We start from the raw sequence: 21,851 nt of genomic DNA on the forward strand, positions 1-21,851 counted from the left end.
ACAAAAAAAATATCAAATTCTTGGAAATTCTCCATGAGCCCTTTCAGAAAATCAAACAGAAGGGAAATGAATGGGCAAATTGCCCACCACCTTTTTTTTCCATTCCCTTTGCAGTGTAATATTAACTTAATACTGGTTAGGATAAACACATGTGTAGTAACAGAACATTCCCATAGTCTATGACCAAAGCAGAATGTTTCATTTATTGTGTATACCAATACATGGTGGCCTAATATTACAATGAAATACAGTATGGTACAATTCAAAAGAGGCAAGAATACAGTTTTTTTTTATATACTTCACTGTTTATTATTGTGAAATATGTGTACATTGAACATACTGGACATATTGTGTGATTCAATTTAATATGATATTCTGTATCAGTGTGGTATTGTTATTTTACTCCCGCAAGTGACAACATCATGGTCCTAAATAATTGTTAGTGATACATAGTGATGCATCAAATTTGAATTTGAGAAACTCCTGTTTTACACCTTGTCCATTCTATTCAGAGATGACCAAATGTGGCATGCCATGACTTAATTTGAATTATATAATTCATTCATTTTTACTCAAACTCTTTGAGCACTAATTAGTATTATTCTGTCCCAAAAACATGGATGTATCTATATTTGAGAAAAGCTCTTGGAGTCAAGTTGGGCAACCTAATAATAACATCTGTGAATTTCACAATAGCTGGGTGACAGCTAAGGAAATAACTTGTGTATTTTGGGCGTGTTTATCTGCAAGGTTGATTTTTTTCACGTTTTTCTGGCTGTCCCAGGTGCTTTTCACTACTACTACCAGCTATATAAGGAAGCACATTTGAACTGAACTTCACTTAAGATAGTCATTATGAAGTTTGTGATCTTGGCTTTGTTTGTTGCTGGTGGTAAGCCATTCTGTCCAGAAAATTATGTTGCATATAAGTATATGTGGTTGCCCACCGTTTCTTACCTTTAATGAACACTCAGTTTCACTCAGTTCCATTGGTCCGTTGGTTGTCTAATTTCCATTTTTTTTTGTGATATAACCTCCCAGAATAGACTGTTTCCAATCTTTGCGTTTTTCATACTGTATACAGTGCATGATTTCCAAAATATTTGCTAGACTAGACAAAGTAATGACAGAAGTAATAACACTTTTGAAATGTTGTGGCTAGTGTCAGTGAAATTATAATTGTGTGTGTGTGTGTGTGTGTGTGTGTGTGTGTGTGTGTGTGTGTGTGTGTGTGTGTGTGGTTGCCTCTCAGCCTGGGCTGCCTACCTTCCCCCCTACCATCAGCAGAGTGGTTGGTGGAGACGATGTCTGTGAGCACAGCTGGCCCTGGCTAGTAGGTGTAGATAACGTATTCTGTTCACTCCACTTACTAATGACAATACACTGGGCATCCTCTCTATAAGGAAGTTGAATAGTATTTTTCTACTATTTATGTTGAATTTCGCTACATTGGTGTTGTTTTTGTTCCATGTGCTCCTTAGGTGTCTCTCCAGTACCAGAGTGGCAGCAACTTCTACCACACAAGAAGCCCTCTGTCTTTACTCGCATCAGCGCCTACATCCCCTGGATCAACAACATGAGTGCACCCCCACAACATCAGTCCCTCCAACCACACAGTATACTCATTCTCCATCTTACAGCATTTTAGAGAAAGCTCACACAGATCTCAGTATTTGCAAGATTACCTACTTCCCTTGCATAATTAGCAACTTTTTGGAGCTAAATATGGATTAAATGAATATGTAATTATAGTTATGGTGTAGCCAGGGTTGTTGTTTTTTTTATTTGTTTTTTTCATCTTTCTTCTCCCAGGTGATGACCAAGAACTAAAGCATGGATCTGATGACATCGTGTTTGATAGCTCTCATCTAATAAAGAATTGTAGTGAAAATATTCTCTGGTTTATTTTTATTTCTTTTTTTTTTAACTAACTGGTTATGGTTATGGGGTGTGAAATGTGAAGACACCACATTGTCTCATATAATACGTTTTATATCTCAGAAACGTCCATTTTAACTACACCATGTACAATGCAATTTGGACAATTGTGACAATGAAATTTAAGATCATGTTAGGATTACTAAAACTGTTAGATTAGGCCATTTACTACAGTACTAGTAACCGTTTCCCATTTCCCAATTTAGGTTAACTTACTGTATGAGTATAACTCATTCAGTCACTGTGGCAGTGGATACATCTTACAAAATAATGTCCTCACTTCCACTAACAGGTCCTCTGAAAGTGGGTAGGCTATATGTTTTGCAGTACATTTATCAGTTCTATCAATGGTGTATGTGATACTCATACAAAAGATACTTCCGTTCACTCAAGAGTGTGTTGCTCATACCACAAGTGTTTATGGATTTCCTAGGCAGCTATCAGATAAGCACATTAGCGCATGATGTACCTCCCTGTGTACTGTAGTTCTTGGTTGACTTGCACACATTGAGGAAGCTCTATTTGGGGGGTGATATTGTAATTGACTGTAGATTTTGTCATGTAATACATGTCATCATTAAGAAAAATTGCATGTCAAGGGGGAAATATGTGCATGTCAAGGGGATTTTTTAGAGAGGTAGGCCTATTGGATAAGAGGTAGTACTGTTATTGAGGTACTTTCTTTGTCATCTATTTTTCACTCTATATTTACATAAATTAGATCTAACATTTTACAAACAGTTGACTTTAAGGCCAATTTAGAAAGGCTATCTTCAGCCGTCCCTTGCAACAAATGGTTAACCAGTGGGGCAGGTCTTATGGTGTTGCCATGGCGCTGATACACAATCCAATTGCCTGCATACAATTTATTTTGCTGACTGAAATTACTTTATTCAAGACACGTCCTGCATGTAAGTACTGTAGTTAAACTGTCTAACTTCTTGAGATGTTAATATACGTAGACCTAGCCGGTTTGTTTGTTTTGGGATTATATGTCCTTAAACATTTAATGTAACGTTTTTCCATGAGAACATATATGTGCACTTATTTAGTCTTTTATCAACTGAACGATTGCATTATAATGCTTCGGAATCAAATCAATAGTAAGTTGCTGATATGTCTCGTGCATGGAAGTACAATAATTGTTTTGAAGTACAATAATTGTACACCTGCACGTGCTTAATCGAGATGATGGATCTATGTCAGAGCCTATACTGTTCAGGTGGAGATGAAGGGCTATCTGAAAACCACGGGGTGGGTATTTAAACTCCAACCCCAAACCACTACAGTAGGAAGACACAGGGATTGTGATTTATGTTTGCAGGTATGTTTTTATTCACTTCTTCCAACTTTTCTGACAGCTATTTTCTAATGGAATATACCCATTGAGTTGGGGAATGTTCGGTGTCATTAGCATAGTAATTCGAATTTATATAATGAATCGTGCCTAATGACATTGGCAAAACTAGATTTGGAATACAACAATGTGATCTTTATTAATACACACAGCTAGTAACTACTGCCAACGAAACTGCTTATGCTTATGATTGACAGAACGGAGGAGTTGAGGAGCATCACGCCCTTATCGAGTGGAGCGAATCACAGCACTGCTTTGTCCTGAGTGACCTGAACTCTGCCAATGGTACCTATGTCAATGACTGCTGTATCCACAATGCAGCCGTGCGTCTAACCCCAGGAGACGAACTGCACTTTGGCTATGGGGGCTCCACTTACCAGCTATCCGTGGACAGCCCATCTCTGGTATGGTTCATGTGTGTGCTGTTGCACAAAGATATTCAGTCTTATTTGGTGTCTCTTAATACACCAGCAATACAAAACCACAACATACTCAATTCAAGTAAATTCCACTGATTTAGCTGTACAGTATACATGCTAATTATTGTTACAGTTGAAAGTTGCTGTCCTTTATCATTCAGCAGTTTTACTGTACTGTAAGTGTGATTAAGCCATGGCATGCATCAGTACTTTTGATGGCTGTTGTACTTCTCTCTAGCTCCCCTGCCCTCCTCAGAGTGACTGGACAACCTGTCAGAGTTCCCTGCAGCTGATTGAGGAGCCCCCCCTAAACCCATCTCCATCTTCCCCCTCCTTCTCCTCCTCCTCCCAACTCCCCCTCCTGCCGTGCCAGTCCTCTGCCCCTGTGGCGTGGGTGTGGGGGGGCTCCTCTGTGACCCCTCACCCCCCCAGCCGGGCTCGGCCAGCCAGTGCAGGAGCCAAGAGAAATGGGCAGCAGAGCAACCCTTCCGAGCAAGGGACCACCTCTCGAAGAGCAGGTGGCAGTTGTTGATTGTATTTTACTACAGATTATAGGTACTCTACAGTACTGTCTCTGCATATGCCTGTGCAAAGGATGTGAACATGCATACAGTCGGCAAAGTATGAGACATCTGGTTGTTACAGGAAGTTGGACTGGCAACACAGGAAGCACGATCCAACAGAGAAACAAATTGACATCTCAGAGTTTCCAGACCATGCAACACCTCTTACAGGAGAAGGTGGGCTTCATTTGTTGTACCATCTCTTCACTTGTGTGACTACAGATAGATGAATGGCCAGTGTGGAAGCACACATGACCCTCATTTGCCCTTGTTTTACTCCTCTTTGTATTTATATTCATCTCTTTGCAGATGTGCTTATCTTGTAACACCACGCAGAGCACACACTCTCCATAAACCAGACTAATTCCTAGTCACCCCCTAGTGACTCCCTTAACCCTAAATTACACTACAGAAACAATCTAAGCTGAGCTGTACTGGGCTGGCCTGGTTACACATCCACCATAGTTGCTGAAACTGTGGTGGAAATGAAAATATGAAAGGAAAATACCTGAGCCAGCACGGTATAGTTGGGGTCAGCCCTGTGGTGTGTAAAGCCCCTTCTGTCCCTCTGGCCTGGTCAGGAGGAGAGGCTGCTGCGTCTGGGAGATGAGATCCATCGGCTGGCTGTGTTTGAGGGTGAGTCCCAGAGAAAGAACGGGGTGATCGCGGGGCTGAGGGACGAGGTGTCGGCTCTGAGACACCAGCTGACCCAGAGCCAGGCTGCTGACACGGAGATCAGACACATGCTGCGGAGCCTGGAGACGGACATCGGTGATAAGAAGGAGGAGATTCAGCAGTTCAAGGAGCAGGTAGTGCTGTACCGTAGTACTCTGTGTCTACCTCGAACCTGAGTCAAATACGTGAAAGTATTTGAGGTGAATGATACTTGGAAGTATTTCAGTATTTGCTTGATTTACCATTGAGTTTTGACTTTGTGGACCATTACACCAGCAAACTAAATGAAGTGCAGCTCATTTGAGCCATGTCTGGTCTACCTCAACTAGACAGATGCATTAGAGACATTTCTGGTCCTGGGCTACTGACATTTCCTGGTTTCTGGATTTTCCATAGACTCTAAATGAATCTCACAATGTTAATATAAGACATGGAAATTATGATAACATTATCATTATAATCTTGCATTTGTTTAGATGGTAGATCTCCAGAAAGGTTCCAGTGAGGGATATAAACTCTCCCTGACTGATCGGGACCTGAAGATCTCAAATCTTAGAGGTCAAATCGAGAGACTAAAGAAAGAGAGCAGTTCTGCCTCAGGTTTGGAATACCCAGAATGTTACTGTGTGTGTGTCTGTGTCTGTGTGCGTGTGGGTGTGCGTGTGTGTGTGTGTGTGTGTGTATTTGTGTGTATTTCTGAGTCACTCTGACTGAGTTCAATCTGCTCAGGTCTGGTAACGAGCATGCAAAAAGACCTGACTTCGAGGGAGAAGCAGGCTTTAAAACTGGCTGCTGAAGTGGACAGACTCAGACAGGACATCCGACACAAGGACATACAACTGGGGGTCACAGCAACCAAGGTTCTGCTCCTGCATGTTTTTCAGTTATCAATCAAAACCTTGATTAGTAAAATCAGGTTTGTTAGTGATAGCATGGCATCAATCGATGTATCTGCCTCCTGTCAAATACATTGCCCTTAAATCATATTTATTCATTTGAATATTGCTCCAGCTTTTCTCTCTTCTCTTTTTGTCCCCCAGTTGTCCAAAATGAGCAAGAAGCATCAAGAGGAGTTGCTCAACCGTGAAAATGAGATGACAACTCTCAGGAAGGTTGGCATTCCATTTCTTCTCAACTTTAATGACTATTTTTGAATCTTCAACAATAATTTACAAGGTTTCTAAAATAAGCGGCTAAGAAGTGTGGAATTTTTGTTGATTATGCAGAAAGGTTTTAGGCTACAGTATGTCTCTCATGTGGTTTGTAGAGCATGGAGAAGTTGGAGAACACTTTGAGAGAGAAGCAGAGATTCTTGGAGCAGCAAACCATGGAGAAGGATTCACTGAGATGCAGACTGGAGAGGAAAATTGAGGTAAATGCTTCCTTTGATGGTTTTAAGGTCATGAAACTCGCCACATCATGAGATGACATAGAATGTTGACTTCATAGCATTTTGACCCATATAGGGCTAAATCCTGAGTTGTGATATGTGCACGTATCTGTAACACAGATCTTTGAGGAAATCATGCATTAGTGTTAACAGGAGATTTTCATTGAAATTCAGATCTCAAGTTAGGATTCTGTCCATATTCAGGAACCTTGACTACAGCTAAAACTATCATTGGCAGTATATAATGTACTTAGGTTTAGTGTGAATACTGTAGTTTTAGAGCTTTAGCTTAACTCTTATGGTGGTGTCCTGTAGGAGCAGGCCTCCCTGTTAGCTGAGGTTGAGACAGACAAACAAACACAGCATCAGAGGACCAAAGTAGAGCTTGAGCTGATGCAGGCACAGGTAAGACCAAACAAGTCCTATTTTTTACCCTTTTGATCAGGGAACTCCATTGAAACTGAACGTGTGTTTCTGTTCATTTTGTATTTAATTGACTTGAATGAGTGAAAGAGCTGCTTTTTATCTCAGGTTGAGAACATTCGTGGCCAGCTGCTGAGGATGATACGCTTGGATCCCGTCAACTCCACTTCCCAAGATGCATTACTGTCTGACCAGCAGGTTTTATTTGATTCCTGTTTTGGGTGGAGGATAATGTGCAGAGACAACTTTCTGATTGGTGCATGCATTGAGCGGAGAAACATGACAAAAGGTTTCTCCCTGTGTTGATCCCGCCCAAATTAGGCCCAGTGATTGTATGTGATGGAAAAGAAATTGCAATGTAATACATTTCTCATACCTTTTTGGTGCTTATTATATGCATAGTCCCCAAATAACATAATTACAAGGCAATCAAATAATTGACTTGCCAGACCCTTTAAGGGCATTACCCCTCCCTTTCCCATAACGTAACCATAACCCGCCTCCCTCATATACTCAATATTGCACATCCCCCTTATTGTCCAGGTCCCTGAACAATGCACATAATGTTATTGCACAATACTAGCTTTCAAAGTCCAGGATTCCACGTTTTACTATTGCATGTTCCCAAATGAGCATTGTATTGTATCATATGATTTAAACTTTTTTTTGTTTGAGTACAGGGTCACACATACGGTAATAACCTTTGCTCTTTGTAGGTGTTAGACCAGGTGGCAAGTCTGCTTGAGGACAGGGAGAGCTTGATGACTAAGGCAGTGGAGCTGGAGGGAAGACTGAAGGAAGACACTGCTGAGCAGGACAGGGCAGCAGAGGACACAGAGAGACTGAGGAGTAGACTGGATGCCTGCCAGGTATTTACATATTATTTTACTGTAAGATATACAGTCACGCATACATTACAGTACAATTCAATACATGCAGAAAAGGCAATATGTGATAACATCCAAGCAACCAATTGTACAATTAAGATACTGTAGTGTACTGTCCTAAGTGTTCTACCACCCAGAATTAAGATTGAATTTTGACCCGAACGTCCTCAAAGATTTTGTTAGCAAACAAGAAACACAATTGGTTCTCTGGTATGTCGATTGTCTACTCAGAGTCAAGCACAGGAGGCATGCTCAGCAGATCTCCTTGAGAGGGCGAGGGCCACACTGCAGGAGGAGAGTGTGCCTCCTTCTCTGGCCTGGGTACAGGCCTCAGCCCTCGCTATGGTGGATACTCATCTCTCACTGCTGCAGATTGCCACCCAAACCCTGATGGAAGCTGGTATAGATGCTTCAGATGCCACAGAAGGTGAACAAGGTGAAATAGTTCAGCTGTTTACATTTGTGTTTGTCCAGTATGTGGCCCACAGTGATACAACTAGTTACAGTACACACTCACAAGTAATGCAATCATGTTCTATTATGTATTTTATGATTATGTACATGATGCTGTATGGGAGATGTCTACAAGAGTGCATCTAACAAGAATACAGAGGGGAACTAAAAAACCTTTGTGATGGTCATTTTGTGGATTAAAATACCATCTAAGGGCATCCATATGATTTATTATTCTATTGTATCCCTCAGGAGTCATAAGTGGCATCAGAACCTTGGGCTGTGCGTACCGGGGATACAAAGATGAGCTTCAGTGTCTGAAGGTAGCCCCATCACTCTGCTTTTCACTGACTAGAAAATCATTGTTAAAGGTTCAGAATTCAGAAACACTTGATGTTTAATGTTATTAAAATATTTGTTAGAGGAGTATAAATTAGGGGGAAATTGAGTTCGACCTGATAGGTTAACCCTGTAAGCAAACACACATAGAGAAAAAGGATCCGACCTCTTACTTTTCCATATTTTAAGTAGAACGTTTAGCTCAGGACTGATGAAGTAGGTGGGACTATCATTGACATACTGTATTATTGAATCTAATAATGGCCTTTAGTTTTCCATATAAATTAACGTTCAACATTGGTCCTAGCATGATACTCAGGGAGGGCACATGTTTAGTGGATGAGGGGTCACAGTTTTGTTTTCGGGCCCTCAGGCAGAGCTAGAAAAGCTCCAAGGGAGTGAAGCACAGTCCAAAGAGCTGCAGGACCAGCTGAGCTCTACCAGAGAAGAGCTGGAGCAGCAGGTGGTGGCACACACACACACACACACACACACACACACACACACACACACACACACACACACACACACACACACACACACAAGCACAAACACACACACACATATTCTCGGTACAAATGCACATGGCACATGATGAAAAATGTATTAAATAACAAAGATGATATGTTGGTGGTATAGATAATACACACACATACATACTCCAATAGGTATAAATGCACATGGCCCATGTGATAGAAAAAATGATTAAATAACAAAGATGATATGTTGATGGTATAGAAATAGATCAGGAAGTGTCTGTAACTCGGTCCTCTTCTCATCTCATCTCAGATGGCTATGGCACAGCATCAAGAGGGGGCCAGACTGAAGGAGTTGGAGGAACTGAGGGGGGAGGTGGATGTGCTCAGGCAAGCCCAGGTGAGGGAGGCAGTGACTGGGACTGTGGATGCTTTGCTATTTCACTGAATCTATTGTAAAGTCAAGTGATATATATATATATATATATAGCCTGTGGTCAGTGGTCCTCACACTTCCTCTCCGTCCATTCCTTTTGTTAACTCCATCACCCAGGCTTCATTGCAGCAGGAGGCCCAGACCCAGGAGGCGGGCTGGCGCACCAGGCTGGAGGAGAGGGAGAGGACAGAGGAGGAGTGGCGGGAGCAGGTGAAGGAGGCCCAGGAGAGGGAGGTGGAGGGGAAGAGGGAGATGGAGTGCCACAGGGTCCAGGAGGAGGAGTATAGGGAGCAGGTGTGTTGTGTTTTTATTTTCTCTCACTGTTTTAATTTATTCTTCCTGTAAAGGGCATGTCTCTCTATGAAATATGCTATACGAATAAAGTTTGATTTGATTTGATTTGAGGTGCGTCAGCACGCCCACACCATCGTGGCCATGGAGCAGCGCTGGCTCCAGGACAGACAGAGGGTCCAGGGTCTGAGGAAGGAGAGGGACTCTCTGGGGGAGCGGATGAGAGGTGAGGAGGAGGAGTGGGGCCATTCAGCAGTGGGCTGTCTTTTTATTTTATTTTATTATTCTATTGTCACTTTATTTTGTTATTGTTGTTTGTGATGTGAGCTGCTGGAATGCCTTAATTTCCCCTCAGGGATCAATAAAGTACCTATCTATCTATCTATCTATCTATCTATCTATCTATCTATCTATCTATCTATCTATCTATCTACCACTGTCTGTTATGCACTACAGTGCCACTTTACACCACTAGATGGTAGTCATGTGTAATGGATGAGATGGGATCAGCGTTGATAAAGGCATATCTTTTCTTCTTGCATATAGATGCTTCAGATGGATTGATTGAACACAGTTAAACTGGACTTATTTGCCATGTTATGATGAACCCTACAGAGTTGGAGGGAAGGCTGGAGAGTAGTACCAGTCCAATGGAAACCACTAAAGCCGCAGAGGTAGCAGCCCTGGAGGATGTTATCAACTCACTCAGGTAAAGAGTTTCTGAAGAATTTGATGAAAAATTCAACTGCCATGTCAAGTATTGATGGGGCCAAATAGTTTCAACTTACTAGAATCAACAGACTATTTATAAGGTTATTCACTTTGTTTGTCATGCTGAACAAGCACTGTGTATCCATCCTACACAATAGTGTGACATCACTCTGGGCCCAGCAAACAATCCTTCCCACCCCCCACACTGTGTGTGCCCTGTGTGAATAATTAATCAGACCAAAAATAGATGCATGACTCATGGTTTTATTATATAACAACTTCGGCTCATAAATTATCCTTTTAAGGATTAGTCTGTTTGAAATTGCCCCCCTAAATAGTAGCAGAGGATTACCTCTGAGGATTCCTAATTATAATCTGAAGTCTTCTTATCCCCATGTGTATGATTGCATTCCTGCTGAAGATAAGCCTACAGTATATCATGAGAATCAGCGGTGTCCCTGTCCCACCCCATTATGAGTCTTAATGTCTTAGATTAGAGATGCAGACATATTTTTGACAGATACTTTAGAAGTCATATGACTTCAAGCAAAACTCTTCTGATTCATCTTCTAGTTCTCTGGAAGTAGGATTTACATTGTGTGTGTGTGTGTGTGTGTGTGTGTGTGTGTGCGTGCGCAGCACTGAAGCTGTGCAATAATGTCAAAGAAAGTGGATAATACCAAACATGGTCAAAGACCCTAAACACCCAGTTTGCTTCATCTAGTTCTTTGTTTTCCTCCTCATCTTCTCTAGGCCAGCCTTGGCCCAGTCTCAGCTGGAAGCACAGAACCATGGTGACATCATCGTTGCCTTGAGTCGTGACCTGGCTGCAGCCAACGCCAGGATAACAGACATGACAGGTGCAATCTAACATGCTGTCTCATGAATGTATTCATGTATTGCATATACATGTAGCTACTATATGTTACCACAGTTAAGTCTGATAACAATGTAGTGTGTGTGTGTGTGTGTGTGTGTGTGTGTGTGTGTGTGTGTGTGTGTGTGTGTGTGTGTGTGTGTGTGTGTGTGTGTGTGTGTGTGTGTGCATGCGTGCCTGTGTGTGTGTGTGTGTGTGCGTGCAATGTATGCGTGCAATGTATGCATGTGTGTGTGTGTGTGTGTGTTTTCTGTAGGAGAGCTTAGCGAGCAGCAGAAGCTGGAGTTGGAGCAGCACAAGGCTCTGGTGGTTGATCAGAGAGTCCAACTGAGCACGCTCACTCAGAAGCTAACCCAGATGTCACAGCTCGTGGAGCAGAAAGGGGAGGAGCTGAAAAGAGTGAGAGAGGAATTGAGGTAGGACCATAGGCATACATGATATACTTATTTTTTTCCATGAATATGTACATTTGAATAAAAAATAATAATAATCTAATTTCAATTCCAAATGCAATATTTTCAATTTAAACAATAATGTAAAGAACACACAGTTTAGTTTTTTTTTACATTTTACATTTTTTCAATGTATTGAAAAGTCATAGAAAATGAATACCATTCTATATTGGAATTCAATTAATTTCCAGAATTGATTAAATTTAAAAGGAATTCGCCCCACCCTGATACACACAAAGTGATTCACAGGCACACTACTAGCTGTATTTGTGCCTTTAAAACAGCAAGGAGTTGGCACATTGCTACAGTCATATGTGTTGTGTTCTACCAGACTGTCCCAGGTGGACCTAGAGAAGAGGGTCAGTGCAGAGAGAGAGATGAGTGAACAGCAACACCATCACCCAGAGCAGACCGAGTCTGACCACTGCTCTGTTGTTGCCTGTCTACCACAACACGCAAAGGTGAGTGGAACCGCTGTCTTCATTCCTGTGTTACTCTCGCCTCTTGACAAGAAATCATTTTGCTGTCTGATGTGAGGCAATGGAGTAGAACAGCCTCAGGGGTGCACAGCTTCTGTCCTCAACAGTTGCCTATTTATTTCTGCTGGTTTCAGTTTGACTGTATTATCAATACGATTAAGGAAGGAATTGAAAGCTAGCAGAACTGCAGTCCTTGAGAACTGGAGCTCCACCTCCCCTAAACAACATGGACAAAATATACATCATTAAAAAACAAATCCAATATTCAGTCTGATATTTTCTTATTTAGTAAAGTCTGGCTGCTGCCTCTGTGTCCTCTGAGACGAACCAGTCTGAACAGGCTGTGTTGATAATGATCTTGTGCTGCAGCGCCACACCTCAAACTCAGTTTAATCAATTGTTAGAGAGGAAGAGAGAGAATTTAATATTGCCCCTCCTTAGGCTATCATGACGCTCTGTGTAACAGCAGGAGATGTACAGTATGGAGCGTTAGTGGTTGTATCACACATATATATATACACACACACACACACACACACACACACACACACACACACACACACACACACACTCAAGGCACTCACTGATGTGCTGAATCTCCCTGGCTTAGAGGTCTGAGAGCTATATAAGGAAGTCCAGATCACCCTTAAACCCAGGGGCCCCCTTCCGTATTCTACAGTACGTCTCTGTGAGATATCTTTGTTGGTGCACCACAGCCAGCAATCCACCCTCTTGTTATAGCAGCCCTCTGTAGAGGGTGCAGTACATAGGCTGACAATAGAGCAGTGAGTAACACTCAGGGATAGGGGAAGCATTCCAAGTTCCTGACTCACACTAAAGACCCACAATGACAGCCATTGTGTCCTTGAGTGTGCTGTATATGATCAACCACACACACATCAACAAGCCATGGGCAGTCAAGCTGGAATGGAGCCTACAAAGTCACAAAATCAACACTGAAAGACAATAAAACAACAAACAGGGTTTGAACTCAATGTGCTCTAATTTGTACGAGCTAAAAAGTGAGCAAAGTCTGCCGTCTTACCCGTAATATTTCTCATAGAAATGATAAGACATGATCCAATGAGAGTTTTGAATACTGCAACTAGCATTTGCATGATGTGCAATGTATTTTCAGACTGTTGAATAATAAAACATTTCTCAAAAACATTGTTAGAGACCAGGTACAATAAAAGAATCATTCTGTAGAGTATTCTGAATTGTTGCTGTAAGTATTTATTGCTCAGTTTAACACTATTTGCTGAAGCTAATTGGAGCCCTATGTGTATGCATTAGATTTACATCATTTCCATAGTTGGTCTGAAATTAGATAATTATACATTGAAGTGGTTAATGTAAAAACCTCTTGGCCCTGTGATTGTCAATATCTAGCTTTTCACAAGAAAAATGTCTTGCCTTAGTTCTGACCCCCAGCCCCCTTCCTTTGTGTCCAGGATGTTGCCACAGTCAGCAGCAGTGGGGAGCTGGCTAAGCAGGGGTCAAAGTGCAAAGGTCACCGTCACGAGGAGGTGATGCAGCACCAGAGGGAAGCTCTTTCTGAAATGAGAACCAGGATCAAAGCCATGGAGACATGGCCCCTGAGTAAGCAAGGCCTGGCTCCATACTGTATGTGCTTTAGCCAAGTCCTGTAGTTGTCAAGCCATACATGCATGTACTGTATGCAACTGTGCAGTTATGGCTCAACAATGACAGCAGTTGGCCCTAGCACATAACAGTATGGAGCCTGTTGGTCAATCATGATATGTCTACCTTACAGTAAGTGTTCCTCTTTGATATTCTTTGACACTATGCTATGTTTCTATATCAGAGCGTTTTGGCCAACAGATGGCATCAAAGAAACAAGCTCGTAGTGCAACCAGCAAACTCGACACCCAGAGGTCTGCAGTTTTCAAGGAGTCTATGACATCTACAGTAAGACAATTAAGTACTTCAATCATTACCTCAGTACTTGGAGACTCCCTTCTGTTCATTATTACTCCTCATCTACTGCACTTTAGCTACAGTCGATATGCGGTAGAACATTTAAACCATTGAGGAATGTGATGCATGTAATGCTGTTGTAGAGTGGCTGGCCACTTCCTGGAGTGGTGGGGGAGGAGTCACTGGAGCGCACAGCTCGACTGGACCTATCAGACGCCCTGGACCTGAGCGAGAGGACAGTGAGTGCCAGGGGGGGGGGGGGTGAGGGATGACTATGGCAGCTCTATGACTGGTAATGACATTGCATCACATTCCCCACTCAAAAAACCAAGGCGCTGTTATCCTAATGTTGATGAAATAAGACATGATCTCAGAACCCAGACTAAATAAAGCAAGTCGTGGCATATGGATACTATGGAGAACTGAAGATTTAAGAGAGACTTCCTATCATCCTTCTTTTTCTTTCTTACACTGGTCTTCTGAGCTTCCCCTGGGCTGGTAAGGTAATAGTCTATTGGTTGTATGACATTATTTTTGCCAGATCTCACTTATTCTCTCTTGTCCCCGCACCATGATAGTGCTAAGTGATTTGCACTCTGTGCGTAACACTAGAATACCCACTCCCTACGGTTGCGGTGCGTTATCGCAGCGAACCGAAAGAAAAGCTGATTCATTCATCAGACCCATGTCCAGCTCACAGCATATGCCATCACAAATGACCACATGAGCCTAGGATGTGAAAGAGAGGATGTAGAGTGTGTGTGTATGTGTCCGTGTCTGTATATGTGTCTTTTTCTTTGTCATTGTACGTGTGTGCGCTAACTTGTGCATGCTCGCTTCTGTCTGTCCATGCACATGTGTGTTTGTGTGTCAGTACCTGGACCTGGTGCGGGCATTGTGCGAGGTCCTGGAGTTGAGTGAGGACCAGCTGGAGGGGTGTGTGTCCCTGCACCACCTGCCCCAGGAGGAGACAATCAGGCTGAGCTCGCTGAGACACCGAGACCTGGGGTTGTTCCAGACCCGCATGGCTCTGCAACACAGCCAGGCCCAGCGCAGGGAGACAGTGCTACAGGCGCAGGCCAGTGAAATCAACACACTCAGGTAGGGAAGGGATAGTCTCTCTTGCCAGACTCCAACCTCACCAGGCTTAAGGATAATTTATGCTTTGTCAATCAACACTGCTAACCACTGTCAATCGACAGAAATGTACTTCTAGTTGACACTTTTGAGTGTCTCCGAGGGGTTCCGCACCTCCTGAACGTTCATATATGTATGTCGTTGACGCTGTCATAGATTATCTCGCTCAACACATTAAAAGCATAAAACAGCCTTTATGCTGGGTGTTGGTGGAGACAAGGGGAAGAATAGCAGGACCTGACCTGCTCAGCCTAGATATAGAGCCATTTAAAGGTGCATTTTTTTCATTTAATTATTGGGACTCAAACATTTCTTTTATCAGTTGTCATTTTCTCACCTTGTGAGAATTGGTCTCATCACACACCAGTAGCATCAATCACTTTTTGCTTACATTCCAAAATTCCAAGGTATATACACTATAATATAACATAATATATTTCACATTCTCTTAAATGGGTGGAGGTTGAAGGAGTGAACTCCTTTGGTGAGTGGACAACCCACCTATCCAGTGTATAGTACCAAGGGGATTTGAGGGGCTTGCAACAGGATGTAGTTCAAGGGATCTATTATGTCTCTCTTGTGTCTGTCTCTCCCATCACACTCACACACACACACACACACACACACACACCCCAGTAAGAGCCAGGCGGCTGGGCTGCAGCTCCAGGCCAGGCTGGACAGCCTAAGGGCAGAGCTGGAGATGCAGAGTCAGGAGAGCTCCCTGCTCCGCGAGGCCCTGCGCCGCACCCAGAGCCGCCTCGACCAGGAGATAGGCCTCAACACAGCCATAAAGAGCCGCAAGGTAGGAAGTAGGGAGATAGAGGTATACGTTTCCTCTATGTCCTCAGGGGTCATTTACCTTGTGGCACCTAATGTAAATTCCCCTTGTAAAACTAGAGTGGCTTGCAGGGTACAGTAGGAAGTGGTAGAGTTGAGTAAGCAATTGTAGTTAACTCAAGAGGGAAGTTTTGCTTTGGGCCACATCAACTCACCTATTCAAGCTAGGTAAACATTGCGTGTTTACGTATACGTTTCCACACTCAACAGTGTTAGATCGATACAATCAAGTGTTTTACTGAAGGGAATTTCCTCCAACGACTGTATAATTAAAGCATCACTAATTGTGATGCAGATTATGGCAATTAACCATGGGCAGTAACAATACCCCCTGAGGCTCATGTTAAAAAATGGTTAGAATTTGACATACTGTACTAGTCCATAACACCATTAATTATGTTTATATATTAGTTATACTGAACATAGATTGAATGACTATGTACTGTAAGCTAGGTGTGCGTCATTATTTAATGCTCATTCTGATTGTTAGCCTAGTGTAATTTACAGTCATGTAAGCAAATAGAACCGGGTTTGATGGCTATAATCCAAAGGTAAACTGTACTCTCCTGCTGCCCTCTCACTGTATGTTTAAGGTAATCTCCGATATACATGAGTAAGAAGGACTAAGCTTAATGTGTCGTTATTAATCAGAGCGTAGGGGTTGATGTGAGTAACATGTTTTCAGATTAGGATGGCTTGACTGCTCTAATTGTATTGCAAATTAACTGTTTATTAAGTGTGGTATTATGTTAAGTGTGGTTTCATGTGTAAAACCAACAATAATAGTGTATGTAGCTACAGTAGACACCCAGACTTCAGTTTTTCAGTGTGTCTGTTTTGATCTACGAAGTCCACTGACATGTAGAAAAGTATTTTGTTTGGGTTGAGTCCTAGACATGCATGCAGAGATAGACTTTGCACACCATCACTCGACCGTAGTCCCTACTCTCTCCTTAGTCTGCTGCTGAACCTCTTCTCCCCCCACAGACAGTGAGTCTGGAAAGACCACAGAGGAAGAGTGGGAGAGTGGCCTCTCATAGCTGTGGACACACTGAGGCCATTGACAAGGTGAGCCACAGTCCGACCTGGACAGACAGACAAACAGACATGCATGCATTTGCACGCGCGCGCACACACACACACACACACACACTGTCCTTCTGTTGACATGTGCTGGCTCCACCCAACATTATTTTTCTAACTCTACACCCAATGATGTCAACGTGTGTGTGTGTGTGTGTGTGTGTGTGTGTGTAATCCACTCCACATGTTGGATAGAAACCATTAACACCATAGATTTATAACATACTCGCTTATGGCGATCTTCTCGTCTGTTAAATTTCATGGACGACTTAATGCCTAAGCTCCTATACTTGCTGGTCAACTCATACTGTACGTAGTTTGTACAGACATTTTCCCACCAATTGACTGTTTTATCTATTTCACCTTTCCTTCTGCCCTCCTAATACTCCACATAAAAAGAACATAGAGTGTAGCATTTTAAGTGGAATCCAAATCACCTCCAGCATATTGTATCTCTTTTGATACTAGCCACCACTATTGCTGCATGAGTCAGTCTACCACACCAGCACAACCTGAAGATCAATAGTATGTTACTACTCTCCCTATTAATAATTCACACACACACACACACACACACACACCAGGGCCTAGCAGTGTCATTTACACCAGCAAAATGCTAATGAGGTAGGCTAGTTCAAAAAGAGGGGATCCCTTGATGGGAGCCCCCTTGTGAGGAGGGAGTCTAGCTTTATGGGGTCTGCCCTAGGCACACTAAACACATCCCATTGAATGAAACGCTGCCATACTGCGTGATTCATGTACAGTACTATGTCATTGCATTAACACCTAGTGAAGTGGTTGTCTTGATGGAATCTCTTAGCCCAGATTATTATTTTGCTGTAGTAACACTCTATTTTAGCTCAATGCCAGAAAGTCATACTCACGACTTAAGCAGCAATGTACCACATGTCATAGTTACTGCTGTTGGTTTATGAAAAATACTTAATTTACTGTAAACTAGTGAAAACCAACACATCTGTCATTGTACTGTAACCTTGGTTTGAATACAAATGGCTGAATGTGACATAACCATTGCAAAGACATTTTCTCACATCATTTCCGATGTCATGAGATTTCAATGAACCGTTCAATGTTCACCTGTCCGGTTCTTATCTCTGTTTCCCTCTGGACAGGTAGCAGCCAAGACAGCCAGCCTGCAGGAGAGACTGAAGAAGAGGGAGTACGAGGTGGAGACCCTGAAGAGGCAGCTGGGGGAGAAGGAGAGGGAGTTTAGCAACATGGCCACCAAGCTAGTCAGTTTACAGCAGCAGCAGCAGCAACAACCACAGCAGGCCTCTCCACTGCCAGTGTCATCCTAACCAGACCAGGGTCACAAATACTGTGAGCGTTTTCTTATGCCTGCCTGGAGTGCCAGATGAGCAGGGTTTGTGCTTTTGGGAATATTCCATTGGTTCTAGTGTGCCACACTAACTTAGTCAAGTATTTGAAATTATTTCAGATACTATTTGAACCCACGTCTGATCCTAACATCCTCCTGCCCTGCTACAATGGACTACATGGGCAGGAGGACTGGCTTAAGGGTCATTGGGAACAACAACAACCATCCATTGTAACAAATACAGTAGGCTAACACAGCTAGCTTGCGTCACACATACGTACGTTCACACTGCTGTCGTCATGAGGTTTTCTGCTGGCAGCTGCCTATTATTACACGGTACACCATATTGAAATGACTTAGTGAATACTCATAGTAATGACATTCAATTATTGATGCAGTAATGATTATGTGGGTGTTAATGATGTCTTAATGATGTCTGTTTTATAGGCAGGTCTTTTGAGTGTCCCCTGGGCTTGAGAGGTAATAGTTTATTGGCAGTATCTGACATTATTTTAGCCAGATCTCACTTGTTCTCTCTTGTCCATGCACCAGTGCTAAGCAATTTGCAGTCTGTGCGTAACACTAGAATAATAATGTTCTGCTTTTCTGCAGAATTTCTGCTGATATGATGTTTTGGTTGATACTGTACACTGCAAAATCTCAGCCATTTTAGGATGGAAAGGATGACTGTTTAGGTGGTTATTTCTGTAGCATGAGTGCTATACCAAGAGTGCCCCTGAACATTGCCCCTGTAGATAAAAGAAAAATGGGGATAGTTATTACTCCTCATCTTTGCTGCACTCCCCCACCCCCATACGCTCCCTGCCTCTGGGTTATTGCGGTGTGTTATCGCAGCGAGCAGAGAGAAAAGCTGATTCATTCATCAGACCCCTCTCCAGCTCACAGCACACACGCGTCACAAATGGCCACGTGAGCCTAGGATGAGAGAGAGAGTGTGTGCGTGTGTGTGTGCGCGCGTTTGTGACGCATGGAGTGTCCTTTTGTTTGTGTGGGAGTATGTGTCTTGTTTTAAGCTTGTGATTGTCTCTGTGTGTGCATGTGTTGTGTTAAATCAGTTATTCAGATATTAATCCCGCAGTGTTCTACATCATGCAGATGCCACAGATAACAGAGCCAGTATCTATTTGTTTAATTTGACTCAATTCCCATAGGAGAAAACGAGCACTATATTTACCAAAGCTTGTCGTCTTCCTCAGTGACCCAGATATGTTATTTTTACTGAAAAGAAGCAGATGGTATGATATTTTCATGATTCTATTCCCCTCCAGGCAAATGGTTACATCAGCCAGTCATCAAAGAAGCTAGTTTGCCTGTCTGTGTACAGTACATTGTAAGCTAAGGTCTAGAGCTTGAGCTATGACATTGGAATGACTGTACAGTATCTGGTATGCAGGCAACCAAATAATTTTCTATCAATTTGACAACATTGTGATTTTTCAAAGTAGTGTTGGGAGGGCAACAGACTGAACCTGAGAACCTTACCATACTGTTTCAGTCATCAGTATGTCTTGAACCCAACACATCAGCTATTTATTCCAGAGTGATTCAGCCATTGTTACCTCACTTTTGAGACTATATTATGCACTTTTGTTTTTATTGTTGGGACTGATCACAGAAAATAGCTTGTTTAGCATGCTTGTATAATCCCTGAAAGCCACGACTCACAAAGTTGGCATGCTAGCGTTAGTCAAGACTAGTGCTGTCTGTCTTTGGTAACCAGTGTTTTTCCTCCCTGGCCTTCATATGCCTTTGATTTCAACCAAATGTCTATTACAGTGCTCGGTTGAGTTACTCCTGTAATGAGGAGATACAGAGGTAGGACAGGGGTAACATCAGTAATTACTGCACTTCAGCCAGCTCTACTGAGACAACCCAAGCAGGTAATTGGCACTCCAATGGGCCTTCCTTAATATGTGTATTATCAGCAGAGTACCCGCTGGCACCACTACCTAAGTTAACAGCTGGCTCAACTACAGTATCAGTGGGTTTCATCAGCAGCTGCCCCAAGCTCTTCTACCTGCTCTTTGAAACACCTTGTTCTCCTTGTGTTTTGTTATGACTGTGATTATCTGTGTTATATGCCATTTAGCTGATGCCTTTATCCAAAGCAACTTACATTGCAGTGAGTGCATAGATTTCAGTATATATGGTCCCAGCAGGAATCAAACCCACAACCTAAGCGTTGTTAGCGCTATGCTCTACCAACTGAGCCACAGAGAACCACAATTCCTTGTGTTCAAGAACACAAGGAATTGTGTTAGTATTGATTTGTATTAGTATTGATGTTTGACAGTAAAAAGAATGAGGATGATCTGGCCTAGTGATTAATGAACCGGTCCTAATGTTTGTGTGTGTGTTTGTTTGTTTTCAACCAAAGACCACAATTAGTGTCATTCTTATGAGTGCCTTTCCTTCTCTCCAAATTGTCTGAGATGAAATGTCACCTCATAGACTACTGAGTTTTTTAAAAACCTTTATTTATCCATGTTAGTCTTGAAATAATAATATCTCTCTAAATCAATGTTATCCTCCGCAGTTCAAGTCATACAGTTTAGATTGTGTTTCTCATCTGTGCATTGATATTATTGATTTTGAGGGGTGCCTCAAAAGCATCATTGCACAGAAAATAAAGAAATGGTATGGCCTTTGTAAGACAACACAAAAAGATAATGGAATGATCACAGCGTCCTTATTGAGGTAAATTAATCAATTGGTTAGATGTTTTTTTTGTTTGTTTCAAATTCATTTATCTTTGTCACAGCATTGGATCACTTCTGTATTTCTTAATCATCTTGCCACTTTATTATTATTATTATCTTGCTTGATGGATGATGATATATTATATCTTTGCCTGTTTGCTTGAGCAGAACCAACCCTTTGACAAGCAATTGGACAATGTTTCGGGAAAAGCAATGATAATTAATAAAATATCTTTATAACGTGTCAATAAAACATATTATTAGTAAGATGTTTTACATGGCTAATTATACTTTTTTCATCAGACAGAGATTTTGATGCCATATGAAGAGCTTTGATCTCCTCTCCCCCTCCCCTCCCCTCCTCTCCTCTCCCTCTGTTCGCCAGACTCTCTCCATATATGGTGTGACCCAGGTAGAATGGGCGTTGTTTATTAGAGTAGCCCCTCCCTTATAGAACACAACAGAGGAGGGTAATATTAGAGAGAGAGAGAGAGCGTCCAAGCCACCCTCTGTCTTGTGATTCACAGACTACACTAACTCACCCTGTCATATGGCTCCAAGTCACCTGCACAAAAAAGTAAAACCATTAAAAGTAGATACAGTATAATGACAGGCATAACAGTCACCA

The 21,851-nt window shown here is 42.3% G+C and overlaps 1 protein-coding gene across 1 annotated transcript; it reads left to right on the forward strand.

Moving 5' to 3' along the window:
• Window positions 1-3,166: 3,166 nt before the first annotated feature.
• On the forward strand, window positions 3,167-21,429 carry fhad1 (forkhead-associated (FHA) phosphopeptide binding domain 1; the record flags this gene model as incomplete). Its single annotated transcript, XM_083675978.1, has 28 exons — window positions 3,167-3,262; window positions 3,493-3,699; window positions 3,953-4,232; window positions 4,360-4,454; window positions 4,859-5,086; window positions 5,429-5,552; window positions 5,682-5,812; window positions 5,993-6,064; window positions 6,220-6,324; window positions 6,658-6,747; window positions 7,482-7,634; window positions 7,884-8,079; window positions 8,358-8,428; window positions 8,818-8,907; window positions 9,234-9,320; window positions 9,474-9,650; window positions 9,762-9,873; window positions 10,263-10,356; window positions 11,112-11,218; window positions 11,492-11,651; window positions 12,019-12,148; window positions 13,621-13,768; window positions 13,995-14,074; window positions 14,251-14,346; window positions 14,982-15,208; window positions 15,881-16,046; window positions 17,069-17,149; window positions 18,298-21,429. The coding sequence occupies 28 exons, from the start codon at window positions 3,167-3,169 to the stop codon at window positions 18,481-18,483; spliced, it is 3,789 nt and encodes a 1,262-aa protein (XP_083532104.1). The 3' UTR covers window positions 18,484-21,429.
• Window positions 21,430-21,851: the final 422 nt, after the last annotated feature.

The sequence above is a fragment of the Argentina silus genome, assembly GCF_951799395.1.
Source record: "Argentina silus genome assembly, chromosome: 8".
NCBI classification, from domain to species: domain Eukaryota; kingdom Metazoa; phylum Chordata; class Actinopteri; order Argentiniformes; family Argentinidae; genus Argentina; species Argentina silus.